Here is a 14,414-nt window from a genome sequence, read left to right as displayed (position 1 = left end):
CCCCTCAGAACACCCGTTTCCCCAGCCACACTGCGGTGACAACCCCTTCCCAAACCATTAACCCCCTCAAGGAGCGAGTCGGGGCCGGGCAGGCTTTTTTCATTCACTTTTCCGCATACTTTTTATTTGTTACAAACATACAATTTTTTAAATATAGACCTTGTAAAACTCCATTTTGCAAAAATCTGCTACGGTGAGGAGTGCTCGGAGCATGAGGAGTTCGTCACGTCGGGCGTTCGTCTTCGCTAGTGGTCAAATCCAGGACCCGCCGGCGGCAACCGCTCCCCGGCGGCTCCCGAAACCGCCCCGCCGGCCGCAGAGGAAGGGACGGGGGGGACAGACCCCCCCGGGCGCCGGCAGCCCCGCGCTGGGCCGCCTAAAGTGCATGGTTTGCTTGTATTTTTTTCTTTTTCTTAAAAAAATAAGAGGAATAAAACTTTTATTCTTTTTTTCTTCTTTCTTCAAGGTACTTTCGGGGTGAAACATTTGGGGCTCTCAGCAGATATTGGCCAACGACAGTTCTGGATCCAGCTCATCCTGCGCCGACGGTTTACTTAGCGATGGTTTATTTAGCGATGTTTCCAGCGCGGAGCCGGGGACGCGAGAGCCGCTCTTGGCCGCTGCGTCGAATCCTCGTGGCCTCATTTCGATGCCGCCGGCGACGCCAAACGCCAGCACGGGGACTCTGAGGTCGCCACCGCCGCGGTGCGAAGCCACCGCGCTCCTCACTGGCCGCTCCTCTCCCAGCTCCGTCTCGGCACCTGGATTATTTGGATCTCACGGGCAGCACCGGCTCCACCAGAACCGCACCGAGCACCCGGAGCCACCACCGCGCCGGTTCCGTTTCCCACCAGGAATATCCGCTGAGATCCCCCTGCGTCAGCTCAAGTACCGTCATCGCTCGCTCCCGCTTCTTTTATTTTTTTTTCCATATTTTTTCTATTTTTGCCTTTTTTTTTTTAAGCTTTTTTCTTTTTTAAAAGAGAAGCCGGCGAGGGTTGGTGGGTTTTATCACCAACACAAGAAACCGCCATCACCGCAGCCCGGCAGCACCGGGACCGGTCGCCTCCCCCCAAACCAGCTGAAACTACAGCAGGAAAATTCCCATTTTCCTACAGATTTTTCTCTTGGGGGGGGTGGCGGAAAAAAATGGCAGCGGTTTGAACTTTTCACGGAGCCACCAATGGCTCCCGGCCCGGACGTTTTTTTTGGGTATTTACATCGATTTTGGGGCGCTATACAAGATTTACAAGGTTTTCTTTTTGTACAGCGAGAAGTCGCGCTCTCAAACCGTCCCTCGTGGGGCAACAGAAATCTGGAAGCTCCAAGAATTTTGGGATTGTTTTTTTCCCCCTTCCGGTTCAAAATGAAACAAACCAAAAAAAAAGCAATTTCCCCATTTTCTACAGAAAAAAAACCCCCAACCAAATCTGATATATATACACACACGCACACATATGTGTATATACATATATATATATATATATATGTACGGGAAGAACCGAACCCACCGACCCGCTGCCGAATTCCGGTTTTGGCGACGCCGAGACCCCCAAAACTCCCCCAAATCAACCGTCTCCCCCCGCGCCTCAGCTGCCACTGGGTTAAAAGCTTCCAAACCCTTTTCTTTTCGCCTTTTTCTCTTCTTTTCCGATGGTTTTTGGTGGTCTTCGCCCGACACCTCCGCTCTCGCACCGTGTGCCAGAGGTTTCTGTCCCAGATCCGCGGCTCTGGCGAGACAAAGGGTCCGGTTGCGGCTCCGACTCTGCGGTTTATGGGTTTTTCTTTTTTTTTGGCGTATTTTGCCTTTTTTCATCTTCCATGTTATTTCCTAAGCGGCTCCGAGAACCGAACGGGGCCGGCGGCGACAGCGCCGCTACCCTAGAGTAGAAAATAAGGCTAAATTCCCGCAATTCAGCCAAAAAAAAAAAAAAGAATATATATATATATATATGTATTTTTTTTAATATATATGATCCTCTTCAAAAATAAAAGGAGAGGTGCCGCCTGCGTCGGTGCTCCCGGTGAGTCCATTGAGGCCGCGTCTTCCCCCAATCCGGAACCTTCCGCGGCTTGTTGTTGTTTTTGTCGTCTTTTTTTTGGGGGGTTTGTTGTTTTTCCACGGCGAAGAACCAAAGGTGCGAATGGAACCGCGGTGGGACCAGCAGGACGTCACGGAATAAGAGCTGCCTGAGGGTACGAAATTACAGTACGGCCGCGGTCGGACGTGGAGATCAAACTATTGCTCCCGTGGTGAGTGCGGAACCGTCGGTCCCGGTGACGGGGTTAAAAATGGGAGAAATGGAACAATTAAAAAAAAAAAATCACGTTAAAAATCCCTTTAAAAACGAGCGACGGAGGCGGGATGGATGGATGGATGGACGGACGGCGGCGCCCGCGGGGTCCTCGGGGAGACGGATCCGCGAGAATAAATTACGGAGATCGGCGGGCGCCGGCTCCCGAAAAACCAGCGGAAAGAGTTAATTTAAAACATAAAGTCCTAAAAGTGGAGGAGGTGGTGGAGAAGCTGCAAGTTTGGAATGACGAGCGACGAACCCCGATCGGTTCAGAGTTCCTGGGATAAACGCGGCGGAAAAAAAGACGTTTTGGAAAGGGCAGGATTGACCTGGTTTGATTAAGGAACAAAAAAAAACCAAAAAGTTTTTTTTTAAAAAAAAAAGACAATTTGAGAGCGGAAAAATCCATTTAATGCGAGAGGCGATGCTGAGGGACCCGCTGGCCGGGGCGGCAGAGCCGGAGTGGCCAGGTAGGAAAAAATAAGAAGAAAAACAAGGAAAAAACCCCAAATAACCTGAAAATAATCAATTGGGGGTGTGGGTCCCGCCGGGGCGGCGAGGGAGGGGTGGTAAAGGAAAAAAAAAAGAGAGGAAAAGGGGGCAAATTTGGAGTCGATGATTATAAGGGACCAAAGCGATACGGTGATTTCGCCGGCGCCGCCTTATTTGGCGCGAAGGGGCAGCCGGTGCGTCCCGGCGGGTTCTCCTTGTGCTTCGTGCCCAACCGGCCGCGCCGCACCCCCCCCCGGGGGGAGAAAAATACATAGAGAGATATAAGAATAGAAGAAATCAGCAAAACAGAGAAAGTTTTCCTTAATTTGCAGGAACCTGGTTCCTGGAGGGGGAGAGGGGGCGGGTTCTGGTTTGGGTGCCTGGAGTTGAGCGGTTTGCATCCCAAAAAATAATCTGGGAAGGGGGGAGGAAAACAGAGGGGAAAAGGAAAATAGAGGGGGGGAAAAAAGGAAAATAGAGGGGAAAAAAAAAAAGAGAGAGCGGCCGTTGGTCCAGGTGCAGCCCCCCCGCCCCAGCACTCGCCGCCGAAGCCGCCGCTCACAGCTCCGTCCCCCCTTGGCTCCGTCGCCCCCCGTGAGGGTTTGGTGGCCCCGGTGCGGTGCCGGATGCTGGTTTTTTGGTGGGGGGGGGGGGCACCGCGTCGGAGAGATGGATCCGGGGTGTGAGTGTGTGTGTGTCCCCCGAAGAGGGTGACGAGGGGACGCGCTCGGCGTCGCGGTCGAGCCGGTTCCTCTCTCTCCGGCAGCGGGTTTTCGGGGGGGGGATTTGGGGGCGATGGGGATGGGGGGGCCGGCGTTGGGGGTTCAGGGCTCAGTCGTCGTCCACGTCGTCGCCGTCGGAATCGTCGCCGGCGCCGCTGCCGCTGCCCGGTCCCGGGGGGCCGGCGCGTCGGTCGTAGAGCTTGTCCCGCTGGCGCTCCTGGATGTCGCGCATCTCCTCGGCGTAGCGGCAGAAGGCGCCGCCGAACTTGGCCCAGGCCTTGTAGGGGACGGTGATGGCGTTGCGGTACGAGGGCTTCACCTCGCTCACCCGCAGGAAAACGCCGTATTTGTTGCACCCCACGTCGAAGAAAAAGCGTTTGGAGTCCACGGTGATGGAGGTGCCCTCGGGCAGCTCCCCGTAGAGTCCCCCGCCGCCCGGCCCCCCGCCCCCGGGGCCGCCCAGCTCGTCCTCCTCGCCCCCGTAGTCGTCGATGAGCTTGGCCAGGGCGTCGCGGAACTCGATCAGCCCCTGCGCCGGCAGCGCGATGGTCTGGCCGCTCTGCAACCCGGGGGGGCCCCCGGGGAACCCCCCCGGCCCCCCGGGCCCGCGGTTGACGGTCTGGCGGATGCGGAGGAAGCGCCCGCGCTGGTTTTCCTTCAGGTCCAAGTAATATTTGCGGTTCTCCCGCACCAGGAACTCGCTCTTGAGGGCGCGGCGCGGGCCGGGACCGGCGCCGTCCTCCCCGGGGGCCCCGGCGGCCTGGGCGAGCTGCTCGGGGCTGGACGGGCCCAGCTGCGCGTAGTGCTCGATGAAGTCGCCCAGGTAGTCGCGGAACTCGGCGGCCACGGCCATGGAGAGCGTGAGGCGGCTCTTGGAGCCGCCCGCCCCCACCTCGGCGATCTTGAGGAAGCGGCCCTTGGCGTTCTGCTTCACGTCCAGGTAGAAGCGCTTGTTCTGGATGTCCAGCCGCTTCGAGGCCAGTTCCTGCGTCTCCTGCTCCGGGCCCGCCCCGCCGGACCCCCCTCCGGACCCGGCCCCGCCGCCGCTCCCTCCTCCTCCTCCGCCGCCGCCTCCTCCGCGGGCGGTGCCGAACCCGCCGCTGCCGCCGCGCTCGCTGCCGCTGTCCCCGTCCGCCATCTTGTCCGCCCGCCCGCCCCGCGCCGGCCCTTCCGCGCGCGGCCGCCCCGCTTCCGGCGCGCGGCCCCGCGCGCCCCCGCCCCGCCCCTCTGCGACAGGGGTGACGTCACCGCCGCACTCCGGGCCGCGCCGCCGCTGGCGCCTTCTCCGCCGAGTCACGTGGGGCGGGTGAGGCCCCTCCCGCCGCGTCCCCGCGCGCCCTCTGCCGTAGGCGGGGCGCTCCGGGATAAGCCACGCCCCTCCGCTAAGCCACGCCCCCGCCGAGTCCCGCCCCGCAGCCCCCCTCGGGTGCACCGTTCCCAGAAGCGCAGTGACGTCACCAGCCGCCTGTCAGTCACGGCCGCCGGCGGCTCCCATTGGCCGCTCGTGGGGATGGCGGGCGAGGAGGCCCAGAGCCACGCCCCCTCCCGCCTGGAGGAGTGAATGACGTCATGGCCAGGCTGCCCGGCGTCATCGAGAACGTCAGCGGCGGGAGGGGCCACACGGGGGATCTGCAACCTCAGGGGACCTTCTGGGAACCATCTAGGGACACTGTGGAGCCTCTTGGGACCCGCTGGGGACAGTGCAGGGCCCCCAGGAACCCCTTGGGGACACCCCGGAGACATTCTGGGACCCCCTGGGGACACTGCAGGACCTTCCAGCGGGTTCCAGGCCACTGTCACCCAGGAGGTTGGGCCATCACACTTGTGTGGGGCCACCACCCGTGCCACCTGCAGAGTGTCACAAGCCCCCCAGAACTGTGGGATGGGGAGCGTCGTGCCCATCTGTGTCACCCAGAGTTCCACAGGTGACCCATGGGCTGTGCAGTTGCTGCCAGGGGTTTCTGGGACCACAGGGACTTAGTGGCCACTCAGCCCCACCCTGACCCTGGGGACAGGAGTGACCATGGGGGTGACACCTGAGCAGCCCTGTCACCTGTGATAGTGACACATCGGGGACCAGTGGGGGGGTTGGGCAGATGTGGGTACCAGGACCTCAGGGAGCTCCCAACATCCCCATGGTCCCACCCTGGAGGTTCCCCCCACCAATATGGATGCACCCGCCCTCCTGGGGTGCAGAGGGGGTTATTTTGGGGAGGGGGCTCCCCCAGCCCAAGCACATCCCCCCAAACCAGGAGACCCTCCAAACCCCCCAACAGCCCCACCCTGCCTCCCCCAGGGCACAGGGACAGTGAACAGGGGATCCCCCCACCCCAAATTCTGCTCCAAAGTCATGAGCACCCCCTGGGGGGTCCCCCCATGTCCCCTCCCTGCTCACGATACTTTAAATCCACCCCTCTCCCCCCCTGCACCCATGGGTGCTGCCCCCCTGCCCCCCCCTGCACAGACAGACTCGGGGTGTCCACACAAACTCTTTATGGGGGGCGGGGGGGACACACAGCAGGGCGAGGGGGGCAGCTCCGCTCAGCCCAAAAAATGCCCAGTGGGTGCTGGGGGGGTTCGGTGTGACCCTGGGACCCCCAGTAGGTGCTGGGGGAGGGGGGTGTCAGTGTGACCCTGCCCTCCCCTCCCCTCCCCCCCAATCCGGAGGGCTCAGTGGGGCAGCTCGTGGGGGATGAGCTTGTAGTGGGCGCCGCAGGAGGGGCAGCGCTGGGCCTCCCCCTTGTGCAGCCAGAACCAGACGACGTAGCTGTTGTCCTCTTCACCTGGGGGGGGAGAGGAGGGTGGGACGGACGGACGGACAGAGGGAAGGGTGGGACACGGGGGGGTGGGGTGGGGGGTGGTGTGCACTTACAGACGCAGCCCACGATGCGCTTGTTGGTGATGGAGGGGACGAGGTTGGGGTCCTCCTTGGTCCCTGCGTAGCGCTTGGGCCGGAACATGCTGTAGGGGTCCTGGGGAGGCAGGGGGGTGAGCGGGGGGGCATCCCCAAATCCCTCCTGTCCCTGAGCCTCTCCCCCCCCCAACCCTGGGGTCTCCCCAAGTGGGGAGTCACTCCCAGACCCTGTCTGCACCCCCAAGGACACCCTATCCCTGAATGCGGGGGCTCAGGGCCATCCTGGGGTCCCTCCAGCTGCCTCCCAAGTTGGGGGGACACCCCAAGACTCTGTGTCCCCTTCCTCAAGAGACCCTGCCCCCCCAAGCAGGGGGGACATCCCAGATTCCTCCTCCTGTCCCTGATGCACCCCGAGCTGGGGAGGGGCACCCCCAGACCGTGGCCCCCCCAGGACACCCTGTCCCTGAGGCCCCCCACCCCCCTTGAGATTCCCTCAGCTGTTCTCCAAATAGGGGAGGGCACCCCTAACCCCTCCTCCTGAGCGTCCCCCCCGCTACATCATGGGGTGCCCCCAGCTGCACCCCAACCTGGTGGGCACCTCGAAACCCTGACTCCCCTGAGGACACGCTGTCCCTGAGTTGGGGGGGGGGGGGGGCTCAGGGACATCCTGGGGTCCCCCAACTGCCCCCTAGTTGGGGTCACCCCCAAGCCCTGCTGTCCCCTCAGGACATCTTGTCCCTGAGCCCCCCCATCCTCCCTGGGGTCCCCTCAGCTGTTCCCCAAGTGTGGGGGGCACCCCAAACTCCTCCTGTCCCTGCGCGCCCCCCAGCCACACCCCCTGGGGTCCTCCCAGCTGCACCCCGAGCTGGGGGGGGCACCCCAAACCCTGACTCCATCTCCAAAGACACCCTGTCCCTGAGTGGGGGGCGCTCAGGGACACCCTGGGGTCCCCCCAACTGCCCCCGAGCAGAGGGGACACCCCCAGACCCTGCCCCCCCTCCCAGGACACCTTGTCCCTGCCCCCCCTCCCACACACACCCTCTGGGTCCCTCCAGCTGCTCCCCGAGCCGGGGGGCACCCCGGACCCTGCCCCCCCAGGACACTTTGTCCCTGAGACCCCAACTCCAGTCCCGGTGGCACCCAACTGCCCCTGAGCGAGGGGTCACCCCCCGCCCCCGCCCGGGTCCCCCGCACTCACTCACTCACCAGGCCCTTGTTCATGGCCTCCATCACCTTCCGCTCCAACCCCGTCGCCTGCTCCTCATCGCTGGCCAGGCCGCCTGCGGGGCAGCGCGGTCACCCCGGGAGCCCGCGGCCCCGCGGCCCCGCCCCCCCGCCCGCCCGCCCCCCTCCCCGTTGTCCCCGCTCACCGGGCACGGCGAGGCCGCGGGCGGGCGCGCTGCGGGCCGAGGCCGCGGGCAGGAGCCGCAGGGCCGCGCTCACCCGCAGTAACCTTGACGCCATGGCGGAGGCGGCGAGCGGCGCTTCCGGCGGCGGTGGCGGAAGTGGCTGCGCGCGAGGGTGTGGCTTAGCCACGCCCCTTGGGCGGTGGGCGCGTCCCGCCCCCAGCGACCGGCCCCGCCCTTAGCAATAGACCCCGCCCACTGGGTGGGAGCTCCGCCCCCTGGCGGTTGGCCCCGCCCCCCTGTGCGGATCCGGGGGTCACCACCGGCTGGGGGGTGATGGGGAGGGGACACCCTGGGGGACAGGGACAATGTCCCCTGGGGCCTTGGGGATGGGGACACCCCTGGGGAATAGGGATAGTGTCCCCTGGGGCCTTGGGGACAGAGACACCCCTGGGGAATAGGGACAGTGTCCCCTGGGGCCTTGGGGACAGAGACATCCCCGGGGAATAGGGACAGTGTCCCCTGGGGCCCTGGGGACAGGGACACCCCAGGGAGCTCAGGACAGGCCTGGAGGGGGACAGGGCTACCCCCAGCGGGACAGGGCCAGCACCCCAGGGACCAACAGGACAAGACAGTCCCAGGGGGACAAGGACCGTGTTCCTAGGGCCTTGGGGACAGAGACACCACCAGAGGGACAGAGATGATGTCCCCAGGACCATTGGGGACAGGACACCCCTGGAGGGACAGGGATCGATGTCCCTGGGACCTTGGGGGCAAGGCCACTCCTATGGGGACAGGGGCAGTGTCCCCAGGACCACTGTGGACAGGACACCCCCATGGGGACAGGGATCGATGTCCCTGGGACCTTGGGGACAAGGCCACCCCTGGGGGTCAGGGACTATGTCCCTGGAGCCATGGGGACAGGACAGCCCCAGAGGGACAGGGACAGATGTCCTTGGGGTCATGTGGACAAGACCACCCCTGTGGGGACAGGGACAGTGTCCCCAGGGCCATTGGGGACAGGACATCCCCAAAGGGAAGGGGACAGACATCACCGGGGCCTTGGGGACAAGGCCACCGCAGGACACAGGGGACAGACATCCCCAGAGTGATGGGGACAGAAGTGCCATGGGGCTGGGACGGCCCTGGGGGACAGGGCCACCCCCAGGGGATTTGGACACCCCCACTGTCCCCCCCCGTGCCTCAGTTTCCCCCACGAGTCCCCGGGGAGCCCTTCCTGCTGCTTACTCATCCCCATCGATCGCACCGCTCGTTAGCCGCCCCACGCCAATTAACCCCCGGCGCTAATTGGCCCCCGAGCACCAAACACCCCCCAGGGTGCAGTGGGGGGAACGTCCTCCCCCCCTCCTCCCACGGGGGGGATCAAAACAACCTTTTTTCCCCCCAGTTTTAAGGCTGGCGCTGGGTCGTCCCCCCGGTTTTGCTGTCAGTGTCACCCATGGGTGCTGCACCCGCTGCCCTTTGTGTGTGGGGGGTGACATAAAGAAAAAACCCTATATAAAAGGTAAAGAACTCGTGGTGAGGGTGCGGGGCGGGGGGGGCCGCGTGCCAAGGGGGGAGGGCAGGACGGACGGACAGACGGCCGGACGGCGCAACCGCCCCTTGCGCTGCCCGGGACGGCACGGCCGTGACGGTGACACCCCCTGCGGTGCCCCCCCCGGCGCGGGGGTCCCGTGGTGGGTGTTTTCGGGGTGGGGGGGATGCAGGGCATGGAGCTGTGCGCCGGGGCCGTGCTCGTCCTGCTCTTCATCGCCGTCCTCAAGCAGTTCGGCATCCTGGAGCCCATCTCCGCCGAAGGTAAAACCCCCCAATTAACCTTCGTTAATTCACTTCATTCATTACAGCCCCCTCCTCAACTTGGGGTGGCCCCATCCTGCTCCCCCCCACATCGGGTATGGGACCTGTTGGGCCTGGAAATGGGCACTGGGGGCGGGAAATGGGGGTTGTGGGGGGGAGGAGGGTTGGGGGTACAGGGGGGGATTTGGGGGCGTGGGGAGGATTTGGGGGGCGGGGGGGCGGAGATCCCCCCACCCCACCCCCCGCACTTGCAGCGTCACGGCCCAGCCTTGTTCTGACCTTCCTGAGAGGGCTGGGCCCCCCAAAAACACCCCAGGGAGGGAACCCCCATCCACGCACCCCCAAACCCCCACTGAGGGGGTCTCTGCACCCTCCTTAACCCCCAAGAGAGGTGATGGGGACCCCCCCATCCCAAATGACCCCCCCAAAACCCTCCTGTGGGGCCTCCTATCCCCCCTGAGATGGGACATGGGGGGACCCCAAGTCCTGCGTTGATCCCCAAACCCCCCCAAGATGCAACACCAGGGACCCCCAATCCCCTCCACGCCCCCAAAACTGAACACTGGGGTCCCCAAACCCCCCTAAATGGGCTGCAAGTGCCCTCTCCCCCACCCCCAGCCCCCCCACCCAGCACCACCCCGAGGTTTTCAGGGGGTTCCCCAGTCCCAGATCCCCCATCCCCCCCCCCATTTCCCCCCTCCCCAAGTTCCCGCTCGGTGCCGAGCGGCTCCGCGGGGGCTCCCTGAGCTGCAATTATTCATGAGGCATCATTTATTAATCCTTAATTATTAATGAGGCATCATTTATTAATTACCCGCCACGCCATTAGCGGCTCTGGGATGTTCCGCACCCCGGGAAGGTGCTGCCGGTGGCGCCTCCCGGGGAAACCCCCCCAAAAACCCCCCCGGGACGGGGAACCCCGCACTTTCCCTCCCTCCTTGGGGAATTCGGGGTTCGCTGCCGCATCGGGGGGTTTGGGGGTGGGGATGATGCAGGGGGGTCTCTGTGGACGGGGGTCCTTGAGGGGGGGGGTCTCTGTGTCCCCAAGACACCGGTGACACCGACCTGGAGCTCTCGGCTGCGCGGCACCAACCGGAGGAGCTGGAGAAGTTGCTGGCGCGGACCAAATTCACCAAAGCGGAGCTGCAGGCGCTTTATCGCGGCTTCAAAAGTGTGAGTGCCGGGGGGGGACAGCGGCCCCGGCCCCCCCGCTGCGGGGACACGGGGGTTTCGGTGTCACCGGGCGCTCGACGTCCCCGACAGGAGTGTCCCAGCGGCCTTGTGGACGAGGAAACCTTCACCGGGATTTACTCGCGGTTTTTCCCCCAAGGCGGTGAGTGGGGAGGGGGTGGGGGGGGATGGTGAATTGTCACCCGGGGGTGTCACCGGGTCTGGCTGTGTCCCCCCCGCCCCGGCCCTGCAGACGCCAGCGCCTACGCGCACTTCTTGTTCGACGCCTTCGACGCCGACCGCGACGGGGCTCTGTGCTTCCAGGTGAGCGGAGCAACGGGAGACGGGAACACCGGGAGGAACAGCCGGAAAAATGCTGGGAAATGAGGGGGGAAATGCTGGGAAACACTGGGAAAGACGAGGGGAAAAACACCGGGAAGCACTGGGAAAGACAACGGGAAAAACACTGGGAAATGAGCGGAAAAACACGGGGGAAAACACTGGGGAAAATGACAGGAAAAATACTGGGAAAAACACCGGGAAATGAGAGGAAAAACACTGGGAAAAACACTGGGAAACGAAGGGAAAAACATGGGGAAAAACACTGGGAAGCACTGGGAAAGACGATGGGAAAAACACTGGGAAATCAGCGGAAAAAGACCAGGGAAAACACCAGGAAACACTGGGGAAAACACTGGGAAAAGCACTGGAAATGAAGGGAAAAACATGGGGGAAAACACCAGGAAACACTGGGAAAAATGACAGGAAAAACACTGGGAAACGAAGGGAAAAGCACAGGGGAAAACACCAGGAAACACTGGGAAAAATTACAGGAAAAACATGGGGAAAAACACTTGGAAATGAGGGGAAAAACACTGGGGAAAACACTGGGAAAAACACTGGGAAATGAAGGGAAAAACATGGTGGAAAACACTGGGAAAAATAACAGGAAAAACACCGGGAAAAACACTGGGAAATGAGGGGGAAAATGCCGGGAAACACCGGGAAAAACACTGGGAGAAACACTGGGAAATACCAGGAAAAATGCTGGGAAAAATATGGGGAAAAACACTGGGAAACGCACTGGGAAGTGCTGGGAAAACTACTGGGAAATGAGGGGGAAAATGCCGGGAAACACCGGGAAAACCACCAGGAAATGCTGGGAAACACATCAGGAACGCTGGGAAGAATACTGGGAAAAACATTGGGAAACACCGGGAAAAATACTGGGAAACGCCGGGAAAAACGGCAGGAAAAACGCGGGGAAGCACGGTGGGAAATGCGGCACCGGCGCCGCGCTCCCCGCACCTGATTCATCCCGGAGCTCCGGTGTCCTCGGGGCCGGTCCGGAGCGTTCCCGGCACTGCGGCAGAGCCGGCCCCGCGCTCACCACGAGTAAAAATAGCGCCGAGCCGGAATAGAAACGGGATCAATAGGGGAAAAAAACCACCTAACAAGCTCCTGGGCGTCCCGCGCTCGATGGCGATGGCGGGGGGGACACGTGGGTTGGGGACACGTGGGTTGGGGACACTCGTGGGTTGGGGACACTCGTGGGTTGGGGACACTCGTGGGTCTGTCCCGGCAGGACTTTGCCGTGGGGCTCTCGGTGCTGCTGCGGGGGACGGTGCGGCAGCGGCTGGAGTGGGCGTTCAACCTCTACGACCTCAACAAGGACGGCTGCGTCACCAAGGAGGTGACACCGCGGGGGAGGTGGGGTCATGGGGGGGGTCGGGGGTTTGTCACCCTGTCCCCTCTCTGTCCCCTCCCAGGAGATGCTGCAGGTCATCAAGTCCATTTACGCCATGCTGGGGCGCAGCACCCGGCCCCCCCTGCGGGACAGCGCGCCCGCTGAGCACCTGGAGCTCTTCTTCCAGGTGGGACCGTCCCCTCTGGGTCCCCTCTGTGTCCCCTGTGTCCCCTCTGGGTCCCCTCTGCGTCCTCTCTGTGTCTCCTCTGTGCCCCCTTTGAATCCCTTCTGTGTCCCCATTGCATCCTCTGTGCGTCCCCTCTGTGTCCCCTTTGCATGCCCTCTGTGTCCCCTTTGCATCCCCTCTGCGTCCCCTCTGTGTGCCCTTTGTGTCACCTCTGTGTCTCCTCTGCGTCCCCTCTGCGTCCCCTCTGTGTCCCCTTTGCATCCCCTCTGCGTCCCCTCTGCGTCCCCTCTGTGTCCCCCCTGCGTCCCCCCTGCGTCCCCTCTGCGTCCCCTCTGCGTCTCCTCTGTGTCCCCTCTGTGCCCCCTCTGTGTTCCCTTTGGATCCCCTCTGCGTCCCCTCTGTGTCCCCTCTGCGTCCTCTCTGCATCCCCTCTGCGTCCCCTTTGCGTCCCCTTTGCGTCCCCTCTGTGTCCCCTCTGCGTCCCCATTGCATCCCCTCGGCGTCTCCTCTGCGTCCCCTTTGCGTCCCCTCCGTGTCCCCCCTGTGTCCCCTCTGTGCCTCCTCTGTGTCCCCTTTGTGTTTCCTCTGTGTCCCCTCTGCGTCCCCTCTGCGTCTCCTCTGCGTCCCCTCCGTGTTCCCCCTGTGTCCCCTCTGTGCCTCCTCTGTGTCCCCTTTGTGCCTCCTCTGTGTCCCCTTTGTGTCCCCTCTGCGTCCCCTTTGCGTCCCCTCTGTGTCCCCTCTGCATCCCCTCTGCGTCCCCTTTGCGTCCCCTCTGTGTCTCCTCTGTGTCCCCTCTGCATCCCCTCTGTGTTCCCTCTGTGTCCCCTCTGCGTCCCCTCTGTGTCCCCTTTGCGTCCCCTCTGTGTCCCCTTTGCATCCCCTCTGCGTCCCTTCTGTGTCCCCTCTGCATCCCCTGTGTCCCCTCTGCGTCTCCTCTGCGATCCCTTTGCGTCCCCTCCGTGTCCCCCCTGCGTCCCCTGTGTGTCTCCTCTGTGTTCCCTCTGTGTCCCCTCTGCATCCCCATTGCATCCCCTCTGCGTCCCCCCTGCGTCCCCTCTGCGTCTCCTCTGTGTCCCCTTTGCATCCCCATTGCATCCCCTCTGCGTCCCCCCTGCGTCCCCTCTGCGTCTCCTCTGTGTCCCCTTTGCATCCCCTCTGTGTCCCCTCTGCGTCCCCTCTGTGTGTCCCCCGTGGGTCACGGAGGACAAGGGCGTCCCCACGAGCCTCTGGGTGTCCCCGCAGAAGATGGACAGGGACAGGGACGGCGTGGTGACCCTGGATGAGTTCCTGGACACGTGTCAGCAGGTGACACGCACAGGGGGGTTGGTGGCATTGTCACCCCTGTCCCCGCCACCCCCTGTGTCCCTCGTTGGACGACAGCCTGGGGGTGGCCGCAGGTGTCACCCCCAGGCTGTCGTCCAACGAGGGACACGGGGGGGTGGGACAGCGGGTGACCCGTCCCTGTCCCCCCAGCAGGATGGGGACATCATGAGCTCCATGCGGATCTTCGAGAGCATCATTTAACCCGGGACCTCCCGGGGTGTGTGTGGGGGCGCATTTTCTATTTCCAAACGGAACCGAACCCGGTGGCGCCGCCGGAGCCGTTTGGGGGACACCCCCCCCACACACGGTCCCTGTCCCGGGGCACGGCGGCTCCTGCCCCACGTTCTGTATGAGGAGAGCGGGTCCCTGCTCCTCCGCCGCCGCTCGCTCGCTCACTCACTGCGTGTTTCCGCCAAATAAAAGGGACAAACCCGGTCCCGGTTCTGTCCCCGCTCCTCCGCCCGCGGCCCCGGCGCTGTCATGGGGGTGGAGGCGCCATCATGGCGGCCGCTCCGCGT

At 63.1% G+C, this 14,414-nt stretch overlaps 3 protein-coding genes across 6 annotated transcripts; 1 reads left to right on the top strand and 2 right to left on the bottom strand.

Annotated features, from left to right (window-relative positions):
• Window positions 1–94: 94 nt before the first annotated feature.
• On the bottom strand, window positions 95–4,676 carry PURB (purine rich element binding protein B). Its single transcript, XM_071799332.1, has one exon. The coding sequence runs from the start codon at window positions 4,647–4,649 to the stop codon at window positions 3,621–3,623; it is 1,029 nt and encodes a 342-aa protein (XP_071655433.1). The 5' UTR covers window positions 4,650–4,676; the 3' UTR covers window positions 95–3,620.
• A 1,311-nt stretch (window positions 4,677–5,987) lies between these two features.
• Window positions 5,988–7,891, bottom strand: COX5B (cytochrome c oxidase subunit 5B). The gene is made up of 4 exons (XM_065856722.2): window positions 7,736–7,891; window positions 7,572–7,645; window positions 6,384–6,483; window positions 5,988–6,294 (listed from the first exon to the last, which is right to left on the bottom strand). The coding sequence occupies exons 1-4, from the start codon at window positions 7,827–7,829 to the stop codon at window positions 6,182–6,184; spliced, it is 381 nt and encodes a 126-aa protein (XP_065712794.1). The 5' UTR covers window positions 7,830–7,891; the 3' UTR covers window positions 5,988–6,181.
• Window positions 7,892–9,343: 1,452 nt separating this feature from the next.
• LOC136112171 (calsenilin-like) lies at window positions 9,344–14,357 on the top strand. 4 transcript variants are annotated; one of them, XM_065856678.2, is made up of 8 exons: window positions 9,344–9,529; window positions 10,578–10,702; window positions 10,793–10,862; window positions 10,953–11,023; window positions 12,285–12,392; window positions 12,469–12,573; window positions 13,816–13,878; window positions 14,050–14,357. In XM_065856678.2, exons 1-8 carry the CDS (start codon window positions 9,433–9,435, stop codon window positions 14,095–14,097), a joined length of 687 nt encoding a protein of 228 aa, XP_065712750.1. In that variant the 5' UTR covers window positions 9,344–9,432; the 3' UTR covers window positions 14,098–14,357. The 4 variants fall into 4 exon arrangements, with proteins under 4 accessions (XP_065712750.1, XP_071655494.1, XP_071655493.1 ...); XM_071799393.1 differs by having other exon boundaries at window positions 14,047–14,357; XM_071799392.1 differs by having other exon boundaries at window positions 10,578–10,862.
• The last annotated feature ends 57 nt before the right edge of the window (window positions 14,358–14,414 follow it).

Source organism: Patagioenas fasciata, chromosome 26, assembly GCF_037038585.1.
Source record: "Patagioenas fasciata isolate bPatFas1 chromosome 26, bPatFas1.hap1, whole genome shotgun sequence".
Lineage (NCBI taxonomy): Eukaryota > Metazoa > Chordata > Aves > Columbiformes > Columbidae > Patagioenas > Patagioenas fasciata.
Note: the sequence above shows the minus strand (reverse complement) of the source record. Positions and strands in the feature narration are given on the sequence as shown.

Excerpts from the sequence above, each read along its gene's own strand:
- PURB (XM_071799332.1), bottom strand. The coding sequence starts at position 4,649 with ATGGCGGACGGGGACAGCGGCAGCGAGCGCGGCGGCAGCGGCGGGTTC.
- COX5B (XM_065856722.2), bottom strand. The coding sequence starts at position 7,829 with ATGGCGTCAAGGTTACTGCGGGTGAGCGCGGCCCTGCGGCTCCTGCCC. Across the intron at positions 7,646-7,735 it reads CCGCGGCCTCGCCGTGCCCG|GCGGCCTGGCCAGCGATGAG; the intron begins GTGAGCGGGGAC and ends GCTGCCCCGCAG. Across the intron at positions 6,484-7,571 it reads AGGCCATGAACAAGGGCCTG|GACCCCTACAGCATGTTCCG; the intron begins GTGAGTGAGTGA and ends CTGCCTCCCCAG.
- LOC136112171 (XM_071799391.1), top strand. The coding sequence starts at position 9,433 with ATGCAGGGCATGGAGCTGTGCGCCGGGGCCGTGCTCGTCCTGCTCTTC. Across the intron at positions 12,393-12,468 it reads ACGGCTGCGTCACCAAGGAG|GAGATGCTGCAGGTCATCAA; the intron begins GTGACACCGCGG and ends GTCCCCTCCCAG. Across the intron at positions 13,879-14,046 it reads TCCTGGACACGTGTCAGCAG|CAGGATGGGGACATCATGAG; the intron begins GTGACACGCACA and ends CTGTCCCCCCAG.